This window comes from Trifolium pratense, linkage group LG2, assembly GCF_020283565.1.
Source record: "Trifolium pratense cultivar HEN17-A07 linkage group LG2, ARS_RC_1.1, whole genome shotgun sequence".
Lineage (NCBI taxonomy): Eukaryota > Viridiplantae > Streptophyta > Magnoliopsida > Fabales > Fabaceae > Trifolium > Trifolium pratense.
The window spans coordinates 73,260,938-73,284,553 of NC_060060.1; the positions used below are offsets into that span (position 1 = coordinate 73,260,938).

At 33.9% G+C, this 23,616-nt stretch overlaps 1 protein-coding gene, 1 long non-coding RNA gene and 1 pseudogene across 3 annotated transcripts; 1 reads left to right on the forward strand and 2 right to left on the reverse strand.

Annotated features, from left to right (window-relative positions):
- Positions 1-6,548: 6,548 nt before the first annotated feature.
- Positions 6,549-9,014, reverse strand: LOC123905414 (annotated as a pseudogene).
- A 2,724-nt stretch (positions 9,015-11,738) lies between these two features.
- LOC123911265 (U-box domain-containing protein 38) lies at positions 11,739-14,548 on the reverse strand. Its single transcript, XM_045962647.1, has one exon. The coding sequence runs from the start codon at positions 14,219-14,221 to the stop codon at positions 12,623-12,625; it is 1,599 nt and encodes a 532-aa protein (XP_045818603.1). The 5' UTR covers positions 14,222-14,548; the 3' UTR covers positions 11,739-12,622.
- A 2,454-nt stretch (positions 14,549-17,002) lies between these two features.
- Positions 17,003-20,178, forward strand: LOC123911266. Of its 2 annotated transcripts, none has more exons than XR_006810418.1 (6): positions 17,003-17,332; positions 17,438-17,501; positions 18,141-18,265; positions 18,643-18,777; positions 19,132-19,198; positions 19,947-20,178. It is a non-coding gene; the product is annotated as an uncharacterized LOC123911266 (long non-coding RNA). The 2 variants fall into 2 exon arrangements; XR_006810417.1 differs by having other exon boundaries at positions 17,443-17,501.
- The last annotated feature ends 3,438 nt before the right edge of the window (positions 20,179-23,616 follow it).

Sequence of the window (23,616 nt, forward strand, 5' to 3'; positions counted from 1 at the left end):
TCCAGGTCTTGAGTTCTGCAGTAAAAAACTTTTCACGAGCAGCATTATTCAATAAGTTGCACCATACACTTTTAGCTAAAGGGCAATCCCTTAAGACATGTAATGTATCTTCAATAATATCTACACAATGTGTACACCATGGTTCTCCAATGTGCATTTTATTCTTCCGGTAATTTGTTATTAGCCGATCATGTCGAACAAGCCAAATGAAGCTTCTAATACGTTCCGGCACTTTAAGTTTCCATATACGCAGCCACTCCATTTCTCTGTTGTCACCGCTGAAATTGCACACCAGATTATAAGCTGAAGCAATTGAAAATTGGCCATTATCAGTACCGCTCCAGACTCTCTTGTCAGATTCTCCATCATTTTGAGGTGGTAGAAGTGCATACAATTTACTAATGATATTATGTGGTAACCAAGTCATTAGTAAATCAAAATTCCAACACCCATTGACGTCCACCAAGTCCTTAACCATTAAATGTTGCATGTTGTCTGGTACCGTAATTCCCATGTCTTTAATTGATGTCCCTGTAAACAACCACTTATCTGTCCATGCTCTCACCAAATCACCTTTTCCAATATTCCAAAACCCATAAAGATCAAAATAATGCCATGTCTGGACTAAACTTTTCCATAAACTTGAGTCTTGTGCTTTGGCAACTACATGCTCAAAATTTGTATTTTCTCTGTCATATTTTCCTTTAATAACCTCAATCCACAAAGCATCCGCCCCACTTCGTATGGCCCATCCCATCTTCATAAGGCAAGCTTTGTTCATTTGAACTAATCTACGCATACCCAATCCTCCATAAGCTTTTGGTAGAGTAACATTTTCCCAACACACTGCATGATATTTCCTACCACCATAGTCATCTCCCCAAATAAAAGCTCTTTGGATTTTTTGTATTTCATTTAGGCATGATTTAGGGATCGTCGTTGTCATCATGGGATATATAGGAATAGCCTCAATAACAGCCTTTGATAAAGTAACCCGCCCAGCGAAAGAGAGATGTTTTGCTTTCCAAGCTGACAGTTTGGTTTTCACTTGATTTATTAAATAATTATAATCAGACCGTTTCGGCGCTCTTCCAACAAGGGGTACACCAAGATACTTGCCCAACGAGGTTGCTTCAATAAATCCAGACATCATGACTAAGGTTTCCTTGGTGCGAGGACAAACATTTTTTGAAAACATTATGTTTGTCTTTTCTTGCGAAACCTTCTGTCCTGATAACTGACAAAATTGATCTATGATATTAAGTACCACAGTCATTTGATCAACACTAGCTTCAGCAAAGAGAATCAAGTCATCCGCAAACATTAAATGCGAAATTAGAGGACCATTTCTTCCCGCTCTCATTGGTCTCCACTTTCTTTCATTCACTGCTTGCGTAATCAAATGGGAAAGCTTATCCATGCATATAACAAATAAGTAAGGTGAAATAGGGTCACCTTGTCTTATGCCCCGCCGAGGATGAAAATACTCTGCTCTCTCTCCATTCCATTTCACATTGGTGCGGACACTAGTAACAGACGTCATTACCACATCAATCCACTCCATAGGATATCCTACTTCCATAAGGGTATGATAAATAAAGCTCCAATGAAGTCGATCATACGCTTTAGCCAAATCCACTTTAATAGCAAAGTATCCCACCTTCCCCTTCATCTTCCACATGCTATGAGTCATCTCTTGAGCTACGACAATATTTTCATGTATATTTCGACCGGGAATAAAACCTGTCTGATGCGGAGATACCACCTTGGTAATAGTATCTTTAATTCTATTTGTCAATACTTTACTAACAATTTTATATAAAGTATTACACAAAGAAATTGGCCTAAATTGTTGAATATATTCTGGATGATCAACTTTAGGAATTAAGCAAATATCAGTGCAATTGAAATCCCTAAGGATTAGCGGGTTCAGCCAAACCTTTTTAACAAAATCACATACGCTCTTGCCAACTGTTCCCCAAGACTTTTGATAAAAGCCAGCAGGGAAACCATCCGGACCCGGCGCTTTCCAAGGACTCATGCTAAAAATAGCACTTCTAATTTCCTCATCCTCCATCGGCCTTCGAACTTGCTGAATCTCGTCATCAAGTAATCGCGGGAAAGATATTGTAGTTTGGAACCAACTAACCTCATTACCATCAGTTGAGAACAAATCCTTGTAAAAATCATTTGCCATTTGTTTCAAGACAGTCCCGTCCTCCACCCACTCCCCTTGAGAGTCACGAAGCATTAGAATTTTATTATAGCGTCTTCTGGTTATAGTTTTGAGATGATAATACTTGGTGTTTCTATCTCCATCCACCAACCATCGAGCCCGCGATCTCTGAAACCACATTACCTCTTCCATCTTGAGGACATGCGCAAGTTCTTTTTGAAGATCAGCTTCCAACCGAACAAGAAAACGGTTATTGCGCTCTGTCTGAACTTTTCTCTGGACACCACCTATTCTGGCCAAAAGTTGCTTCTTACATCTAGCAATATTCTCCACTGTTATATTTTTCCATTCTTTAATGTCATGAGAAAGATTAGTCAAATTGTCTTGTATAGGTGATGTGTCATTCCAACATGCTTTCAACATTTCACCATAACTCTCCTCCAAAAGCCAAGCACCTTCAAACTTGAAATAACGTGTTCTCGGGACAAAATCATCTCCATACAAAGCAATGAGCAGAGGGTGATGGTCCGAAAAATTTACTCTTGGTAACACTTTAACAACTGCATTTGGAAAACCAAGGCGCCATTCATCATTAGAAAGAGCACGATCCAACCTTTCAAAAATGCGCTCACCATCATGGAAGGTTGGTCCACGCCAGGTATACTTTGGACCAATGGCTCCACAGTCCATCAAGCTACACTCATTCATTCTTGTCAAAAATTTGTCACACTTTCTCTGGTTAGCAGGAACTCCGCCCTTTTTTTCCGAAGAATTCGCTAAATCATTAAAGTCTCCCGCTAGCAACCATTCACCAATCATATTGCCTGACAGTTGTATTAACTCCCTCCATAAATCATTCCTCCCTTCCTCCTGTGGACTAGCATAAATTGCAGTAAAATAGAATGATTTTCCTCCTTGCAAGGTTACTTTTGAGTGTAAGAATTGAAAATGTGTATAAAGCACATCAACAAAAATCATTCCTTCTTTCCATGCAACAATAATCCCACCAGCATATCCATTAGTATCAGCAAATTGATATCCATCAAACCCCAACAATTGAAAAGATCTCTTTAATTTTGTTGGACTAGTTCTAGTTTCCATAATAACCATAAGCACAGGCTTATGTTTATCAACATACTGCTTGCAGTTACGAAAAAAAGCCGGACTAGCAGCTCCTCTACAATTCCAAACAAAAATATTTGAATTCATTAAAAAACTGGATCAACGGACACTATCGTCTCCCTTTCTATTATCATGATTTTGGTTAGCACCTTCAACCATGATCTCCATATCCCACTCCTCAGAGCTAGATTCCCCATTGTCCTTTGCATCCACAAAAACTTCCATCTCCGTACTCATACCTCCATTGTTTTTGGGATACATTGGTAGCGGTTCGCCTAACACTGGCATCGTAGCATCAAACATTGGACCATGAAATTTTTTTGATTCTTTTATACCCGGGTCTCGATGATATTCCATACGACTATGAGCTTTTGTGTGTGGTTCTGTCATCTGGGGTTGTTTAGCGCCTTCTGGCCTAGTAGTGTTGCTTTGTCCATATTCTTTGTGGCTCACTCCATTCTTTTTTATAGCTTTAAATTGACTTGAAGTAAGATTATCTAACACTTGTGGTACCAATAGTTCTGCCAATGTCTCACTCTTTTTTCCATGTGTGGTCCCCTTCTTTTCCTTAAAAGTCGCACGTGTGGCATTGATTTTTGGAGTCTTATTATTATGATTATTTCCTTTGATTCTATCGGCTGTTGACTTTGGAGGTTGTTTCTCACTCAAGCTATTATGGGCTAATAATTGTGTTGAGTTACCCATATTTGCATTAATTGCAGTTCCGTTATTCTCTCCGACAGTATCCTCTTCGCACTGAATTTCCTTACTCAGTGGAGCAAATCTTGAGCCTTTGTTTGTTGCCGTCACTTGCCACTCTGACTGTCTAGTCTCTTCCGTCGCTGGTGTCGCTGGTGTCGCCGCCGTACCTTCCTTTCCTTTACGGTTTCGCTTTGGTTTTTGAACCACCGTCCAAGGTTGCTTCAACATCTGCCCCTCTTTTACACCAGCTTCATTACTCTCTCTTGTAGCTTCACTATCAACAATAGGCTTCACCTTATTGGGACAACCATCAGAATAATGTCCGAACCTCCCACACGCAAGACATAGTAAGTGAAGACCTTCATATTCAACCTTGTAATGCCGCTCTTTCAATTCAAACATCGCAAGCAAAGGCTTATTTAAGTCAACCTCCACACACAGTCTCGCATACTTCCCTCTCTCTTGCAAAAGTGTGTTCTTGTCAACTTTCACCGTCTTTCCAATCCGATTACCAATAAAGTGTAATATTCTGGAATCATAGTACTCTATTGGTAGTCCGGAGAAACGCACCCACACTGCAGTGTTACTCACAGTTGCACTTGCCGGATCAAAATTTGCACTCCATGGTCGCACCACCAGATAGTGATCATAAATCATCCACGGTCCCTCCATTAGTGCCCTACATTGATCCTCCAAACTTGTAAAAGTGACAAGATAAAAATCATGGCTAAGATCCACAATTTGTATGACACCTTTACGAACCCATAGTTGTTGTAATCTGTTTTCTAGGGCCCTATATCCAATCTTCCTTCCCAGTAGTTGCACTATCACTCCTTGCTTCCAAGGTTGCTGTATTCTTTTCTCTTCCCTTACCGAAAAAGAAAATATCGGGCAATCAATATCTCCTACTTTCTGTTCTTCTATCTTCCCCTCCACCACTACCTCCTCATCATCAAGCTCCCCACTCATAGTCACCTTTTTTCTCCTCTCAGCATCATCCATACCCTCCATATGGCCTACAACAGACTCTTTGTAGGACTTTGAGTCTGCAGCAGTCCCTTTCTCCCTTGAAACCCCTTCTTGCATCCCCTTTCCTCCTTCCTCCGTAGCACCATCATCCTTGTCTGGTATTTTGACTTTCTTTGAACTACGTTCTTTTTGGTCCTCCTCATCTTGCGGCGGCGCGTGATTTTCTTTTGGAAACCCTAGCAGAGCACTTGACATCGTGTTTTGAATTATTTACATTTCGTCAACTAGCAACTATGTCATTTATTTAATTAGACTATATTAGTGATTTGATATAATGGGTATTTAATATAATAGTAGCATATGAATTTATAAAAATTTATTTTTTTCATCGTGTTTTATTTACTTATCATCCTAATATAAACATTTAAAATTTCAACTAATATTTTAAATGTTAAGGTTATATTTTGAAATAATTTTGGAAGGTAATGATTTTTAGATAAATATCTTCCATTTTATTAACATTTAAAAATTATATTACTTTTTAGGCTTCAAATAATAAGATTATATCAAACTTAAAAAAAAAACAAAACAAAACAAAAAATAAGGCAAGTAACTAACACGAAATCATAATTAATTATATACCTAATTAATTGCCCACTGCCACTGGGCTAAAGAGTACAAAACAACATAAAAATCTAACTAAAACCCTTTTTACTAAATAGGGATTTGATAGTACTGATTATCTTAAAACAAAAAAATTAAAAGCAAAATAGACCAACTACCCTGGGCCAACAAAATTACATAATCAAGTTCACAAAAGACTAAACCACCTAACACCATCTCACACACTTAAATCCTAAGTAATCTTTTCAATTTTGATTGCTCTTTTCAAAAGCTTGATAGGTACATTGTCATCTTCATCTTGCTTTTGAGGAGAAATTCTCTTGCCTATTTTTTTTGCCTTGATTGCTTTAATGTCAGTTGAACCAAGTTGATTAGGAGTTATTACCATGCTAGAACCAGACTCATGAAAATCTTCATCAAGATTGACAACACCAGATCTTGTCATTCCCTTAATTTGTTGAATTTTTCCAACAGAACTACCCTCAATGACCATGCCTTTTGCCATTTCTCCACATCCAGCCAATGTTTTCTCTTCCTAACCATCCAAACTTAATAGTTAGTCATATAATTCTATCTAAAAAATATAATATGTAAATTAAGGGATATATTTACAACAACCTTAATGTTTTTATTGACCACAAATTCATCGCAATGAACACCTCCACTATCAGTTTTTCCAGCAGCTTCTTCTTTGGTCGTTGTACCAACGGATTTTTCAAGATCAACCGCCTCAACAGCTATGTCTTTTCCTTCTCCCTCTAGACTACTTGCAGCAATTGAAAGCTTATCAAGTGCAAGAAGCAAAAAAAAATGTTAGTTAACTGTATACATAACAGTAACTTAATAAAAGTTATTTCAACCAAACATAGGCATAATTTACCTTTGAAGACATGTCACTTTTCTTTATATCACCACCATCTTTATTGCAAATAAAAGTATCAAGAGAAGGATCGTCAAGGTCCACAACAGTAGAAGAAAATTTGCACATTAAATCTTGGGTACATGCAAGAGGAGTATTATCACAAATAATTGTCTATCCTTGGTCCTTAGAGTTACTTTCATTCAATGAAAATGAATCCTAAGACAAAGAAGTTAACGTTAAATAATGGTGCTATGCACTTGCCAATAACTTAAATACACTCAACGTATTTCACATGATAGCATACCTCAGATAAGATATTAGTATAACCACAAACTAATACATCCTTCCCTTTGCCAATCAAAGTACTCAAGGAACCAACCTCCTAGTTTAATAAGAAACTTAATCAGTCAATATGTTTGGAAGAAAATGGTAACAAAAAGGAAGTATAGAGTCAGATATTGCATACATTGTTTAGTTTGCTAATTGAAGCTTCCTCATGATCCCACTTGTCTTTAAATTGCTTGATTATGTTAGCATCGGTGCAGATCTTTCTGACTTTAAATGTCTGTTCAAATCTAGGATTATTTGAAGGTTTAGTCTCCACTTTAAACAACCAAGTCTTATCAATCAGGCTAGTTAATTGAGATGGCACCCCTCCAACACCAGCAACCTAAAATAAGAACATATTCAAAACACTATCAATATGAAACACATGTTTAATAAAACTTACACATATTATACTAAATCTGAATATTACCCTTTGGATGTCATCTAACATATCAGCACAACTCATTTGGAACAAAGAGCTTGCATCTTTGTCAAATATCACGAATGTGGCAGAATCCGTTTGATCAATAACCCTAACCTTCATGCAATACCTTAAACATTGAAACAAATATAAAAGTAAGATAACATGAAGAAGCAACATTTATCCTAATATAAATTTCAACAAAGGACTACAGTAAGAGGATATTAAGTACCTAGGTATCACCTTCAACACATGCTTATTGCATTTGTCGCAAAAAAACATGTTTGAATCTGGAATAACAAATTTGTTACAAACACAAGCAGTGTACCATAAGCATTCTGGATTCAAGATCCTTTTGACAGTTGCACAGACGACATTGAGGGATTCCTACAATTAAAAAATATATGTAATGAAGTATATCAGTTTATAAGAAAGAGCAGATAAATTAAAAAATGTTTTTATTAGCAAATTTTTACAGTTGTAGCATCTTTCATGGCTTGCAAAGTCATTCTTGGTGAGTTGAATAGGAACTCATCGAGTGGGCTAACGGCTCAGCAGTGATTTGGGTAAGCGTCATTGGAGAAGGACTCTCTAGACTTTCAGGCAAGCTTGATAGACAAAAAAATAAAGATCATCAGATAATAGTTTGTAAATACTTAAAGTTAAACTATAATATTAATATAATAAAAAAACATATCAATGACACACCTTTCCTTCAAGATTATACTTTCCTGACAATTTGGGTTAAAGAACAGCCGGGTGCAATTCATGCAATTTTGTATATGAATCTTGTCTACAAATTCCATATCAATCACTTCAGTTTCAATATGCAAAATATATATATATATATATATATATATATATATATATATATATATATATATATATATATATATATATAAACATATATTATTAACATTGATGTATATTTGAAATTAAAAAAACAGATTCATGTTTTAGTCATATAACCTTGAAAAGTCTTTGCCTTTGCAAGTTGTACAATCATAACAGCATTGGTGTGATCCCCAGAAGCAAGAAAATTATTAAGTTCATCAACATAAGGTCCAAACAAAGTGCACTGTAGTTTATGCCTAATAACAAATTATAAACTCAGTTAAAGTGTATCCTTACATTTATATGTTAATATTAATAACTCACTTAAAATGGAAGGTAAGAAAGATCCATACCCATCTGCCTCCAAGGCCACAACATTAAGCTTTGTGCTGCTTCCATTTTGATTGGTTATCTCACGCTCAGTACCCACACCAGTCAAAACACCAATAACATCTGAAATTAACGAAAACACTATCAGGATTTAAAAAGACAGAGTTTTGAAAAAGAATTAACATACAAAAAAAAAAAGGAAATCACATACCCACTAAAATATCAGTGTCATAACCTCCGCTGACAACATCAGAAATAGGAACTAAATTAAATTGCGACCCAGAAACATCAACATTTGTAAGTCTTTGAACCAATGAACCAAACTGAAAGTTCAATTTATAACGATGGTGCGTGGTACGATAAGCACCACCATTGGTCGAAACACCCATATTTTCAAAACTATACACTTTTCCTTCCATCAAATCATCTTTAAACTTATAAATTAGCGTTTTTTTTATAGTTGCATGTATCCTTTCACCCTCAGAATCCATCAACACCATTTCGATTGAAAAAGGATTGTTAGGACGATTGAAATCATTTACTTGCCAAAGCCTGACAACTCTTGCCTTAAAATTCCATGTAGCTTTGTCTGAATTAATCTCTGAAATGCTTGAAAAATATGTTGGATTACAACGCATCAAAGCCATTTGAAAACAGAAGTAAATTTTAAAAAACTTTTTTTAAAATTGCGATATTAAAATATTTTGGTTAAATAAATAATTAAGACCAACAAAGGATGAGAGAAAAGAAGGGCAAGCAAATGAATTTGTTGCGGCGCATTTTCACAACTGACCCCTAACCCCTTTATATAGCAAACTATGAAACCCTAATTTAAACTAACAAATGAATAAATCTAATGAAACTAAAGGCGGGATTATCAACAATTTCAAAATTCGAATTTCAATTTGGGTTTAGGGTTTTACCTTTCACCTTTACCGTGAATTTTTGTTGAATCGATGTATGTATTTCGAGGTATTTTCGTTGGTCAGAGATACATTTTGAATCAACCTGCAACCACAAAAAAAATTATCACTGAAATGGCTATTTTTTCAACCTTGGAGATTGCTTCATCTAAAGACAACAAAAGATTAGCATAAAACAGAGTGAGATTTGAATATAGGTAAGGGTTAAGATTAGGGGTGTACATGGGTTGGGCAAATCCGGTCGAACCGGTCAAACCCACCCAATCCAACCCAAAAAAGTGGGTTGGGTCGGGCAATTGGGTGGATATGGATTTCAAAAATGAAAAACCCATTAAAAAAGTCGGGTTTCGGGTAAAACCAGACCCAACCCAAAAAACCCATTAACCCACTAGTGCTATGTTTCTTGAATTTTTTTTATGAAAATACTAAAGATTTTTTCATTTGATTATTAAATATTTTTATATTAAAAATGAGTTATACTATTTTTTACGAAAATCAAAAAGATTGAATAATTTTAATGAACAAATATGATAATTTTTCGCATTATTTTTTTAAAATTTTAAAAAATTGAATAATTTTCATAAACAAATATAGTGATTCATGGTTTAGTCATTTGATATTAAAAAAAGCAAAAAAATCATTTGGATAACACGCTATCCAACCCGTAAATTAGTAGATTTACACAAAAAAATGAGTGATTATTTTTTATAGTGAAAAAAAATTACCCTATTTTTCAAGAAAATACATTGATTGAGTTATTTTTTATGAAAAAATATGATGATTCAACATTTAGATATTTAATATAAAAAAAATAGAAAAATAATTTGTGTAACCCACAACCCAACCCAATCCAACCCGGAAATTAGTGGATTTACCCAACCCGACCCAATGTTATAACGGGTGGTTATTTTACTAAACCCAACCCGGAGTACCATATGTGGTTTGGGTTTTGGTTTTGACCAAACCCAACCCAATCCGGCCCACGTACACCCCTAGTTAAGATTGGGATTTCTCCCGATATATGCAGAGTGAGAAGATGAAGTTTCATGAATCAGTAATTGTGTTATTTGATTATAAATTTGAAGAAATATTATCAGGATGAGATTAGCCAAAAATGGTAGTCAAAGACTGATGCATCGGACAGAATGAAAGGGACGGCTGCTACACGCTTTTGTTCCCTCTGTTCGTTCTTCAATTATATTTTTTGGCCCTAAACGAATTGTTTCAGTTGGGCCGGACTATATTGGGCTTATTGCAATAGATCCAATGTGTTGTGGCCCGTTTGCTGAGACAATTAAAGGAGGGAAACCGAATTCAAATTGATACCCAAAGAAGCAAAAAAATTGTCATTTATGTCAGCTAGGATTTTTCCAAGTTTGATTGTGAGCTTGACACCTGTAAAATTTTGCCATTTAGATGTGTTGGATGTGTGTAGTTGGAAGGATGTTAATATATACTTGAGTGCTTTGATTGCAAACAGCTGGAATAGGAAAGAGCAAGACCAATTCTATACACTCAATTCCAAAGCACGTGACATGTAAATCATAGTGATGTCACATGATGGTATGTGTTGCCTACTTCCAACTGAAAATATATCTGACGGTCACCTATAGCTTATGCTTTTTCATGAGCTAAAATTTGTGGTAAATTTTTTGCTCCATTCACTTTTACACGAATGTAACATAAATTATTTTACATTCAACATATTCTTAGTTAGAATTAATTTACTGTCAAGTACTTTTGTGTATATTTAAAATGTATATTAAAAGGGGTTGAAACCACTTGATATTAAAACTGATCCTCAAATTAGATTAAACTGGTGGTGAAAAAAAAATGTGAATAATGTACATAAATAATATAGAGATGAATATATATATTTTATCAAATATGTTTGTGTGAATATTTTTCATATTCAAATAACATACCTCATAAACAAACTATACTTAAAACCTTTTTAAACCTGGTCAAAACTTTACAGACACATAAATATGTTTACGGCAATTACAGGAGTTCACTAAAAAAAAGTACCAGTATGTGTTAACAGGCAAGGCAAGACAAGACCTTTAAAAAGACCAAATCAAACCTAAAAAAGGTCAGAACTATTTAAATAGACAAAGTCTCACCCTTATCTACCTGCTAACTTAACTCCCAAGTCTCAACTAAATATTATACTACTAGTGTCTCTCAACTAAATATTATACTACTAGTGAGTGGATCTATTTACAACATACCAATTCCTACAATTACAATGAACTCCACTATCTACTCTATTTTGGATAAGAGATATTCTCCATCGTTCAAAATAAATAAATAGCTTTAGTAATGCATTTTTATTCTTAGTTTCTGCCAAAAATGTTGTCTAGCTTAGATAGCATTCCTGTATTATTTTTATTTGTGAATAAAAAAATACGAGAATGTTAAAAGTATATGATCATATACATGTTAACCAAAAAAATAATTTTATATTATCAATGTGACATATTTGAAATTGAACTAAACAATACAAATGAGGGGTTTCAAGGGTTCTTATTTCCCTATAAATGTATGACACTTATTTTATATTCTAAAGTGAATTACTCACTTTGGAGGACCAAATCCTCTATGTTGTATGGCTGTATAACATTTTGATTTAAATTATATAATGAACGCAGATAATTTAGCTCACAAGTCCGCAACCATTTTATGTCTTCAGGGACAAAGAAACCTAGTTAACTTAACAAAAATTGATCAAATTATATTCTTCCCACACTGAATGTCCTGTATGAAGCAAGAAGGGGATCAAATTAAAATAATAGAATGCTTCGAGTAAAACTACAGCGAATTTGCATGCAAAATCTTGAGATATTAGCGTTTTAATTTTGAAATGAAAACTCAGATTACATGAGAACCTTAACAAAGTTTGTTGGTACTTTCAACGATAACCTTAACTAATGAACCAAGACATAAAACAGAAGTCAGCAATCACACTCTGCACATTTGTGTTTTTTCTTTCCTTGAACCAAAAGTAAACAATGTAGTATGATTATGTACACACAAGGTTACAAACAACCATTCACGTAAGTCCTAAACCCTGATTATAGACTAAATTAATCCACATAAGCTAAATTAGAATAGCAAGTTTGAAATGGCCACCTCCAAATCCATGATTTACACCCCAAACCCAGCAAGACCAATAAACTAATTCACATTTCAGAACATAATCCTCTTCAATCTTCTTTAACTACTTACACATTTCAATTCATCAAATAATAATAATTCATCCATTTTCCTACAGAACCTAAACCAGTAAATTTAAACTATGGAAAAATAAATGGAGAAATCCAAATGATAACCTAAAATGTAGTTGAATTGACAAGGTTGTTGTTCCTAGCTCCAGCACCTCGGTACCTTGTTCGAGTCAACCCGCTTGATTCAAAAAGACTATCAAACCCAGAATCATCTTCATCATCACCATCTTCAAAACCCCTCATCTTCTGCAACACCCTTTTAGCCTTCTCCCTCGCCCTCTCCGTCCCTGTCTCTTCGATCACCCTCAAAACCTCCACAGCTTTCGCTTCCTTCGCCAACCCTTTGAATCTCAAACTTCCATGACTCAATGCATACAACGCTGCCACACAATTCTCCCGAGTTGCCTCCGAGTCCAACTCGTTCCCCCTCAACAAATTCACCATACACTCCACCGCATTGGCATCCAGCATCGCCGTCCTTCCCTCCACAGACATAGCAAGATTGCACAGAATCAACAACACCCTACTCGCCATTGTCCCTGTCATCAGCATCGAAAGCAAAGTCGGAACCACCCCGAGTTTCACAAGCTTGAATCTGTTACTCTGAACTAGAGTCAAATGATAGAGTGCAAGCGCGGAGTCATGACGAGTTCGCTCGGAATCAGACCTCAGCGCATGCATTAGCGGCTGCAACGCCCCTAGAACACCAATAGCCATCTTGTTATCATCATCCAAAGCCAAACTAAACAGTGCACCCGCAGCGTGTTCCTGAGATTCACTGGATCCCCCCTTCAACACATCAATGAGAAGCGGAACAAATCCTGACCGCACAATTCTCATCTTGTTTGATTTCTGAAGCGAAAGGTTGACCAAAGAAGCAATAGCGTTGACCTGAACGACGACGTAACGGGAAGGAATCAGAGAACGCAGAATCGCGAGAATCCGCGAAGTGCATAGCGAAGCCCTAGCTTCTTCTCTGTTCCTAGTGATACTTCTAAGAGTAATCACTCCTTGCTCTTGTTCAAAAACCTCGTTGCTCTTCAGCTTCTTCAGTAGAGTTTCTTCTTCTTCCGAAGGAGAAGAAACGTTAGGGTTTTGAACTTCGATCTCGAACGAGGAAGATGAAGAAGGAGAGAAACACGTTGGACGAAGCGTGAAAGGTAAAGGCGTTCCAGGACTTTCCCCAATTATCACCGATTCCTCAGAGGAAGATCCCGAGTTGAAACGGTTGACACGTGGACCTAACTCAGTAGCAGCGTGGGAGAATATCACCGGCGGATTATCCGCCACCGCGTTGAGCAGCTCCTTTTCAGAAACCCTAATCGGTTCTTCCTTCTCCGCCGCCGCCGCAGCCATTGCTTCTTTAATTAGCTTCTCCACGGTGGTGTAATCAGGTGTGGGAGGGTATTGGGTGCGGGATTTGTCGCACCAGTTTGTGATGGTTGTTTTGATGGCCAAATTGGGGATGATAGTTGAGAAATCGGGTCGGGTTCCGTCGTCTAAAATGGGGGAGAATTTTAATTCGGTGGAAATTTCGACGGCGAGGCGTTCAAAGGTTTGACCCGAAGTAACAACGACCGGGTCGGACATTAATGAAGCGGTAATAGGACATATAAACTCTTTTGGAGGTTGTGAGTTTCTACTAGGATGAGTGGAAGAACGATGGAAGGAGATTTTCCATCTGTGTTTACCATTTCCACCCATAATTCTAATTTACTATGGTGCTCAGCTGGTGTTGTTAGTGTTTTTGGTTACGAGTATATGAAGCATGTGAGATTGCGTTGTGTGAATAGGAATTGACGTGTTGTGTTGTGTTGTGTTGACACTGGGGTAGAAAATCAAAATGGGAGTTGAATGGGTATGTATGAGAAATGAAAGGAAATTATTGAGAGTTGCACGGCACCATGAGATGAGATGATGAGAGTGGCACGGGTGGGAAAAGGGGGTGGATGAGGTGAGGTGAGTGAGGTTACTTTTGGAGTTTGGTTTTTACTGTTGGAAGTTGGAACCCTATGTTGCCCTGCCCATGTTTACTTGTTCCGCGCTTTTTCGAGGAGACTATTGCTGAAGATGTTTCTTCCCACCCGTGAATCTTTTATCCCCTTGAATTTTCAATTTTGCCTTTGAAAAAACTTCGGTTCGTAGAAATTGAAATTTTTTTTTGCCTTGAAAACAAATTTCGGTTTCTAAAAACCAAAATTTACTCTGAATTTGCACTAGTAAAAATTCAGTTTCGACGAACCGAATTTTTCTGCGGAGACAAAATTGGAATATTGGGGGTGAAAAAAATTCATGGGAGGTGAGGAGAGTAAACATCATTGCTGAAACTTTCAACATACAATGTTTATTTCTCTTTATTCACAACTAATTAATTTCTCTTTCCTAGTATGTTACTCCTTGACATGCACCGGATTGTTTTCTTTTTTAATGTTATTATTTATGTGTTTATTTTGTTATATTATTTGAGTAATTCGGTTTAAAATTCTATGATAAAATTAAAATAGATTTTACATGATATAAGTTTAACGATGTTACAGGATAGAGCGAGATGAAAACTATTATTTCGCTTCTCGTTCTACACTATTAGGAGATAGATTATTTCTCTTATCTTCATCATCCGGACTATATAGTGACCATATAAATATAAAGGGTAAATAGGGTTTTACCCACCTGCAAAATAGGAGAATTTTGCATTACCTCCTGTAAAATAAAAAGTTGTGATTCCCCCCTCGTAATATTAAGATTCTTTGTTTTACCCCCCTGAATTGACAACATGGATTTGGAATCTTAATTTTGCTGACATCGCAACCATACGTGACTTTTTTTTTTACACATGGCTTTTTTAACTGTTTTTATTTATTTAATTTTTATTTTGCCACATATTGAGCTATGTCATTTAAAAAAATAAAAAATAAAAAACAAAAAAGGGAAAAAACAAACAGCAAGAAACATCAACAATTTTCACCACTCTCATGGGAAGAACAAACAACAACAACCCATTCTTTCATTCAATTAAAAAAAAAAAAAATCAAAACAACAACAACAAACTTCATCTTCAATCTTAAATTTCATCTCATCAATTCAATCTCAAACCCATAAATCCAAAACCATAAAAAACTCATAAGTTTCTCAAAACATAAAATCTCACGGTTCATTCTCCACCACCAGCCACCACCACCACTGTCGTCGTCCATCTCTCTTTCCCACCAATTGCATCTCTCTTCCTTGCAGCATCACTCTCACTAATTTCCGCCGATTTTCATATCTGAATTTTGTTGTTTGTTGATTTTCCAAAAAATTAAAATTAAATCAGAATTAATGATGTTTGGAGAACATGTGTTGTTGTTATTTTTCTTGAACTTGTAATTGCTAACTCAACCCATATCCTTCACCAAGATCAAAGGAATGAACACGTGAGAGGTAGAGACCAGGAAGGAGAGGGATGAATGAGTTGATTATGTTAGGGTTGTTGTTGGTGGTGGTGGTTATGGAGGAGGTGGAGGAAGAGTTTGAATTGGAGGAACTGTGGAGATGATGATTTTATTTTTTTTTCGATTTAGGGATTTGAGATGAAAGTTGCTTCCTGAGATTTGATATGAAAGTTGTTTTTTGGAAAAAAAAATTTGTGAGATTTGAGATGAAGATTTTTTTAATTTTTATTTTATTTTAAATAATAATGATTTGGAATAATTATAATAATAAAAATAAATAAAAATTCGAAGAAAATCCACATATGCATGCCACATCATAAAAAAAAAGATTCCATGTCTAGTTGGCGAATTAGGGGGGTAATTGAATGAATCTTTATATTACAGGGGGTAATCACAAATTTTTTTTTTACAGGGGGTAATGCAAAATTCACCCATTTTGCAGGGGGGTAAAACCCTATTTACCCAAATATAAAATAATTATAAATTCGATTCTCAAATGAAAATTAAATTAGTCGAGGAACATTTTTAATAGTGGGTAAAAAGTGATCTACATTTCTCACTCTATACCAGTTAACAATTCTCTCTCTCTTTCTCGCTTTTTTTATATCTCTCCCACATGATAATTTTATTTTTTTTAATAATATTTATTGTCTTATGTTTTTTTCTTTTGAAGATTGTCTATTTCATTTTTCATTTTATATTATTTTGAATGTTGTATATATTTTTCTTTCAATTGTTTGAGATTGATTTTTTTTTTAACTTACTTGAGTATGAAAATACGATATATGTTTAAGGATGTTACACTACAAGAAAAAAGTCACTTTGCGACACTTACCTTGCGACCTTTTGGTCAAAACCGTTGCAATGTGTTAATTTTAAACTTTTTGCATCAGTTCATGCGACGGTTGGTCAACTTTTGCAATATTTTACTTTCAAAAGTGCCAAATACCCCTTTTTTTTTCCCTTTAGCGCCCATTGAAATTGTTTTTGGCTCCAATACCCATTCCATCAAAACTCACACACTTACAAAAAAAATAATTGAAACACACAGACAACAAAACAAAACACGTTCAATGCAAATCCCTAAAACACTAACTCATGCGCCACCCTCTTCACCGTTCCGGTCGAGAGAAGCATGTGAATTCTTCAGTCACTCTCCAATTTCTTTACCTTAAATCTTTAAATCACTCGATCTGTCCAATTCCTTTATCATTCTCGTCGAGAGAAGTGAGAACCCGAGACCGCCTCACTGCCGCCGTACTGAACCTCCACATCACACTCCGGTGCTCCGCCGTTCAACCGGAGATCGATTACATAGTCTATTCGTCTCTGCTTCTTGTCGCACAGTTCCCTCATCTGCTTCCACCATTTGTTGTTGGTAAAGGTATGAATAAATCAATTTTTTTGGTTCTCCGTACTTTGTTGTCAATTTTTTTTATTTTAATGCTTAGATTTATAATTATCTTTTCTTTTTTTGTTCTTATGAAAGTGAAGCTCCACTTCCTTGAACTCTTCTTTCATCAATATCTCCATGGTGGTGGTGGTGGTGGTGGGTAAGAGTTTTCAATTCTAAATAGTTTCTTGTGATTTTGTGTTTATCAAATTTTACGGAGAAAGTAGGTGTTTGCTAGAATAAAGTTGTTTCTTTTTTTTCTTCCTATTTGTTTATTTGACTTTAGGGATTTAGGGATTTACTTTAGGATTCTGAAACCTGTGTTTTTCTTACACAATACATGTAGAGTGTGGTGTGATACTCAAACTATATATGGGACTACCATATGTTTTATTAGCTTACCATATGGCGTTCATGTCTATAAAGGAAGGATTGTATAGTGTAAGTTCTTTTAGAGGATAGCTGGCATTGCCTTGAAACTATTCCTTTACATAACAAATCCAAACAAAACAATTTAAAGGTTGTAAAATTAACTCTCATGAGTCATGCATACTTCAAAATTCTGGAGAAGTACACATGTTGATGGTGAATATGCTTTAATGTTCTTCAATCATAAACTTTCACATCTTTAAATAACTTTTTGTTAACTTATGCTAAAGTATCTATGTATTACCCTTTGGTTGGCATATACCACCTGTTAATAAGCTCATAATTGATGAGTACATTGTGGTCCATGTTCCATGGTTATATTTATTGTTGAAAATTGAAATTTATCTTCTAGCTTCTTTTTGTATTGAAGGGAAAATGAGGGCAAGAGATGCTGCATTAAATGCTACCTAGTCACCCTTACTAGATATTGGTATTGAGAGGACCACTGGAATTCTATGGAACATAACTGGTGGAAGTGATATGACCTTGTTTGAGGTAGCTGACTACCTCTCTGGCTCTTACAGCTTTATCTTTGTTAAAGCTTTGTTGGTTACATCTGTGCACATGATGTTTCTGTCTCCTTTCTTTTGGTTTAAAAAATTTACTCTCCCTCTGTTGCTTCAGAATTTGGATCACCTAAGGATCATGGAATGTGGCTACGAGAGACACATACTGAATTAAAAACACACAAATTACATTCAAACAAAATAAATTAACATGTGTAATAGGGGCATTTCAGAATTATAACATATTTATGTGACAGGGAAGGTGTGGGTGGGATGAAGAAGGATATGGTATGAATTAGTAGAAAAGACTCTGAATAAGACTATAACATGTTTTTCTTTTCATGCTTTTGCTATTGACTTTGACAGGACATACAAGCTAATGAACGTGTGAATTTGAACCAATTCAATCAGCCATTTTTGGGGAATCAGTTCATTGATTCAACACATACATATTTTGACAAGGTTGAGGTGGTGTAACTTTGAACCAGTCTGCCATCTCATGTAAGCATGTATATTTATTTATTTATTGACATTTTTTTGGTAGAAGATGATCTTTGTTTTGTTTTGATGAATGTCATGTGTCTATATATGATAGAAAATATAAAATGTTTTAATTCAGTTTTGCAAAATGTCGGTACTGATCAAGAGGGAATTACGATTTACAAACCTTCTGGCTTGTTGGATTGTCTCGGTGCATATAGTTTTTTCGTACTATCTGAAAGTGAAAATAGAGCATCTTGTGTGTATATACTCAATTCATATTATGTACCACCATCGTTTTGGCTGTATCTAAAGACTATTTATCAATTTGATTTAGTGGTTTGATAGAAAACTGGTTGCCATTTCAATTTTCAGGTACTTAATGCAGCAATGTTGTATTGGCCAATGCCTAATGCATTGTATATTGAAGGTTATGCTCGAGGTATCAAATTTCATCTTGTTTTAACAAGAATAATGAAATGAAATGTTAACCATCCTATATTTTCAGCCAATATTCCTTGTTAGACATATCTTTTGTGAATTTGGACTTTCATAAAAATTATTTTACATCAAACAATTGTGACATATCTGATGTGTACCTTTCTAGGGAAAATCAGGTAAATTGTTTGTGATTGTGGTTGACTGAAAAATATTGAGTTGTGTTACATGTGAGGTACTGAATGCATTATAGGGATTGCTTTGGAATTTCTTTGGTTGATTTATATGCTAAATGGAGATAATGTATGAGTGCACTGCTATTGTATTGCTGTCCAGTTTTTAGGCTTGGTATTGTTGTATTGTTAGCTTTGTAATCATGTTTTAGGCCTAGGAGTTGTTTTGATGTAGCTTAATTTTGTTGCCCTGTATTTTTTTGTCATTTGTGTGTCTGCTATAAGCTTGAGATTGTTAATGATTGAGGCACTTTGGCATTGTAATTATTTGTGTTTGTTTGTTTTGGAGTGTTTGTATCGTTTCTCTTTGGCATACCTTATGTCTCTTTCATTTATAAATTATTCCTAGGCTTTTCAAAAAATAAAAACTTGTTATGTTATGAGTTCATTTATTTAATTAGCTTAAAAAAAAGATGTCATTATGTTATGTTTGAAGGAACTACTATCTTGTGAAATTATGTCATGGACTAACAGCTGCAGTTTTTTTAAGTATCCTAAAATATACTTATGTTTTTTCAGGTAACTGGATTAAAATAGTCAAGAGATGTTAGGCGTTTTTAGTCTAGCTAGCACTAATTAAGGATCATGAAGCAACATCATGTAAAGGGGAATATTTAGATATTTTGTGAACTTATTTTGATGTAATGTTTTGTATGTTTAGCCACTCTACTAATGTATTAGTTTTGGAATGTTTGAACTTCATTAGTGTTTTTTTTCTTTTGGAGTTTTAAGCACCTTAATTAAAATTTTGATGTAGGGATGTTGTTACTATTGAATGAATTAATTGAATGAGATTAAGTTATTTATATTTATATATTTGTGCATTTTAATTTTCTTACTCTTGTATGAACTAGCAGGACACCCGTGCGTCCGCACGGGAGTCGCGGCGTTGCCGCTCCTCACTTGGTAAGATGAAAGGATATAATATTTGGTAAAAAAAATAGAAAAAGAACAATGGTAAAACCATCACAAAAAAACTTTATGTCTCCGTATTAATTTAGGAATATAAATATAGATAATGTAGAAATTATGAAGAAAAAAAATAGGCTACCTTATTAATATATTAGTAAAAACATAGGTGTTGAAAAATCACAAAAAAAACTTATGTCCATGTATTAATATATGAGTATAAATATAGTCCCTAAAAATTATTAAAAAATAGGCAATCATATTAAAATGTTAGTGAAAATATAGGATAGGTCTCGCCACAGTCATCAAAATAATTAGGTCATCGTATTAAATATGAGTATAACCAGAAAAATTGTAAAAAAAATAGACAACTTAATTTTTATTTTATTTTTGTTTCAAACAACTTAATTAATATATAATTAAAAGTATAAGTCCCGTAGAAACCACACAAACAAAAAAGTTTCCATATTAATATATGAGTTTAAATATAGGTCCCGCAGATATTATAAAAGAATGGGCAAACTTATTAATATGAGTAAAACACATAGGTCCCCATGTACCAAAAAAAAAACACATAGGTCCCCAGAAATCACACAAAAGATTAGGATCTCGTATTAATATATAATTATAAATATAGGTCTAAAAAAAATAGTAAAAAATTGAAAACTTCACTTGATAACATAAAATAGTAATTTATTGGGAAGTAAATTAAAAGATTAAAAAAATAGAAAGATATAATATTTGGTAAAAAAATAGAAAAAGAACAATGGTAAAACTATCACAAAAAAATCTTATGTCTCCGTATTAATATTTGAATATAAATGATAATGTAGAAATTATGGAAAAATAGGTTACCTTATTAATATATTAGTAAAAACACAGGCCTTGTAAAAACCACCAAAAAATTAGGTCTCTGTATTAAATATATGAGTATAAATATATCCTTTTAAAATTATTAAAAATAGGTAACCTTGTTAATATGTTAGTGAAAATATAGGTCTCACAAAAATCATCAAAATAATTAGGTCACCGTATTAAATATGAGTATAACCCGTAAAATTGTAAAACAAAATAGGCAACTTAATTCATATATAAATAAAAGTATAAGTCCCGTATAAATCACAAAAAAAAAGTTTCCATATTAATATATGAGTATTTTATAGGTTTCGTATATGTTATAAAAGAACAGACAAACGTATTAATCGTATTAATATGAGTAAAAAACATAGGTCCCGCATAAACCACATAGAAGATCAGGTTATCGTATATTAATATATGAGTATAAATTTAAGTTCACAAAAAATAGTTAAAAACTGTAAATTTTATTAATAAGAGTAAAAACATAGGCCCTGCGTACGTGTATGATATAAACTGTTGTTTTTTGTTTGGCACACCTTGTGTCAATCAGGACTCATTATTAATAATAAAATTCATTTAATAAAATTCATTTTAGTTTGTTCAAAAAAAAAAACACAGGCACCGCAGAAATCACACAAAAGATTATATCATTCTGTTAATGCATGAGTATAAATATATGTCAAGAATGAGCAACCTTATTAATATATTAATAAAAAAAATATGGCTCGTAAAAATGAACAAAATAATTAGGTCCTTGTATTAATATTTGATCTAGTATAACCCGTAAAATTATAAAAAAAATAAACAACTTTATTAATATATGATTAAAATTATAAGTCTCGTACAAATAAAAAAAAAAAGGTTATCTTATTAATTGATGAGTATAAAGATATATAGTCCTACATAAATTATTAAAGAACATGAAATCTTATTAATAAGAGGAAAAACATATGCCACTTTTTTTTTTCATAGCCGCCCCACAACAACAACATAGTAAACCATACTTTTTGCTTTTTATTCTTGTTCATCTTTCAATGAGGGGTGATTTTGGATCAATTTTGATCTAAAATCACCCCTTTTTGATTGTTTTATATTTTTTTTTATTTAAATAAGTGATTTTTCACACATTCTTATGTTTCATTTGAGTTTTCTTTTGTTGTTCTTGTCTGATGTTGTTTTAATCCCGTCTTAGTGCAGAGTTTTTTAGTCTTGAGTTCGCGTCTTGGTACGGTGTCCGGTTTAATTCCGTTGTAGTACAATGTTTGTTTTGTTCAGATTGCAAATTTGCTCCGATTCAGATTCAGTGCAGATTCACACGTACTCTACTTACTTGAATAAATGAATATTGTTTGTTGTTAGTCTAAAAAAAAAGAAAAACATAGGTCCCGTAGAATTCATACGAAAGATTATGTCCCCATATTAATATATGACTATAACTTGTAAAATTATAAAAAAAATAAACAACTTTACTAATATATGAGTAAAAATATAAGACCCGTAGATATATCCAAAAAAATTAGGTTCCCGTATTAATTTGAATATAACCCGTAAAATTATTTAAAAAAAATAGGCAACATAATATTTTAGTCCTTTTTTTTCTCCAATAATTTTCTTCCGCATAGAAAAATCTCATAAGAATGAAAGTCATATCTTTCTTGTGTGATTTGTTTATGGTTTTGTTTCTCTGACTCTTTGTAAACTTTTGTAGTCTACCTCGGTACGTCTTGTGTTGGGGAGGTTTTCTATGTTAATATATCTCATTTTGGTTTGTTAAAAAAAATATTAGTCCTTATATCAAAAACAAAAAATCTTTAAAAAAAAAAAAACTTCTAAAAAATGTCATTTATTTTTCAACTATTTTCAACTTTGTATTTAATTTTTACTGTTTTTTTTTTAAACTAAATGTATCATTCACGCGCAACTGTAGAGAATAATCCTCTTGAGGTAACTGGCAATTTTTATTAAACACTTTCCCTTTCTTCTTTTAACTTAACTCATGTTGATTATATGTTGGTTCCAAAAATATAACAAATTAATTCATATGGCTTAGTGGTAAATCTAATAAGAATTGTAAGTAAAAGGTTAAGGGTTCCATTCCTACTAAGAAATTTTTTAGCATTTTTCTACTAACGTTTTTTAATAAAGACACAAAATAACCCTGAATTGATTATGTGTCAAAAAATGAAAAAGGGGTAAATTAGGAATTTCATAGGTACTTTTTTTTCTTATATAGTAGATATTATAACTATTATTTAATAAGTCATTGCAAAGAATAAAATGTGTTTTAAATTAATTAATATTTTTTTTTAAAAAAAGATAAGTTTGCGACGGTTTTATAACCGTTGCAACACCTGCAATTAAATAGTGTTATGTAGGAAAAAATAGGAACGGTTTTAAACTGTTTCAATGTCATTGCGACGGT

Coding starts and splice junctions, on each gene's coding strand:
- LOC123911265 (XM_045962647.1), bottom strand. CDS start 14,221: ATGGGTGGAAATGGTAAACACAGATGGAAAATCTCCTTCCATCGTTCT.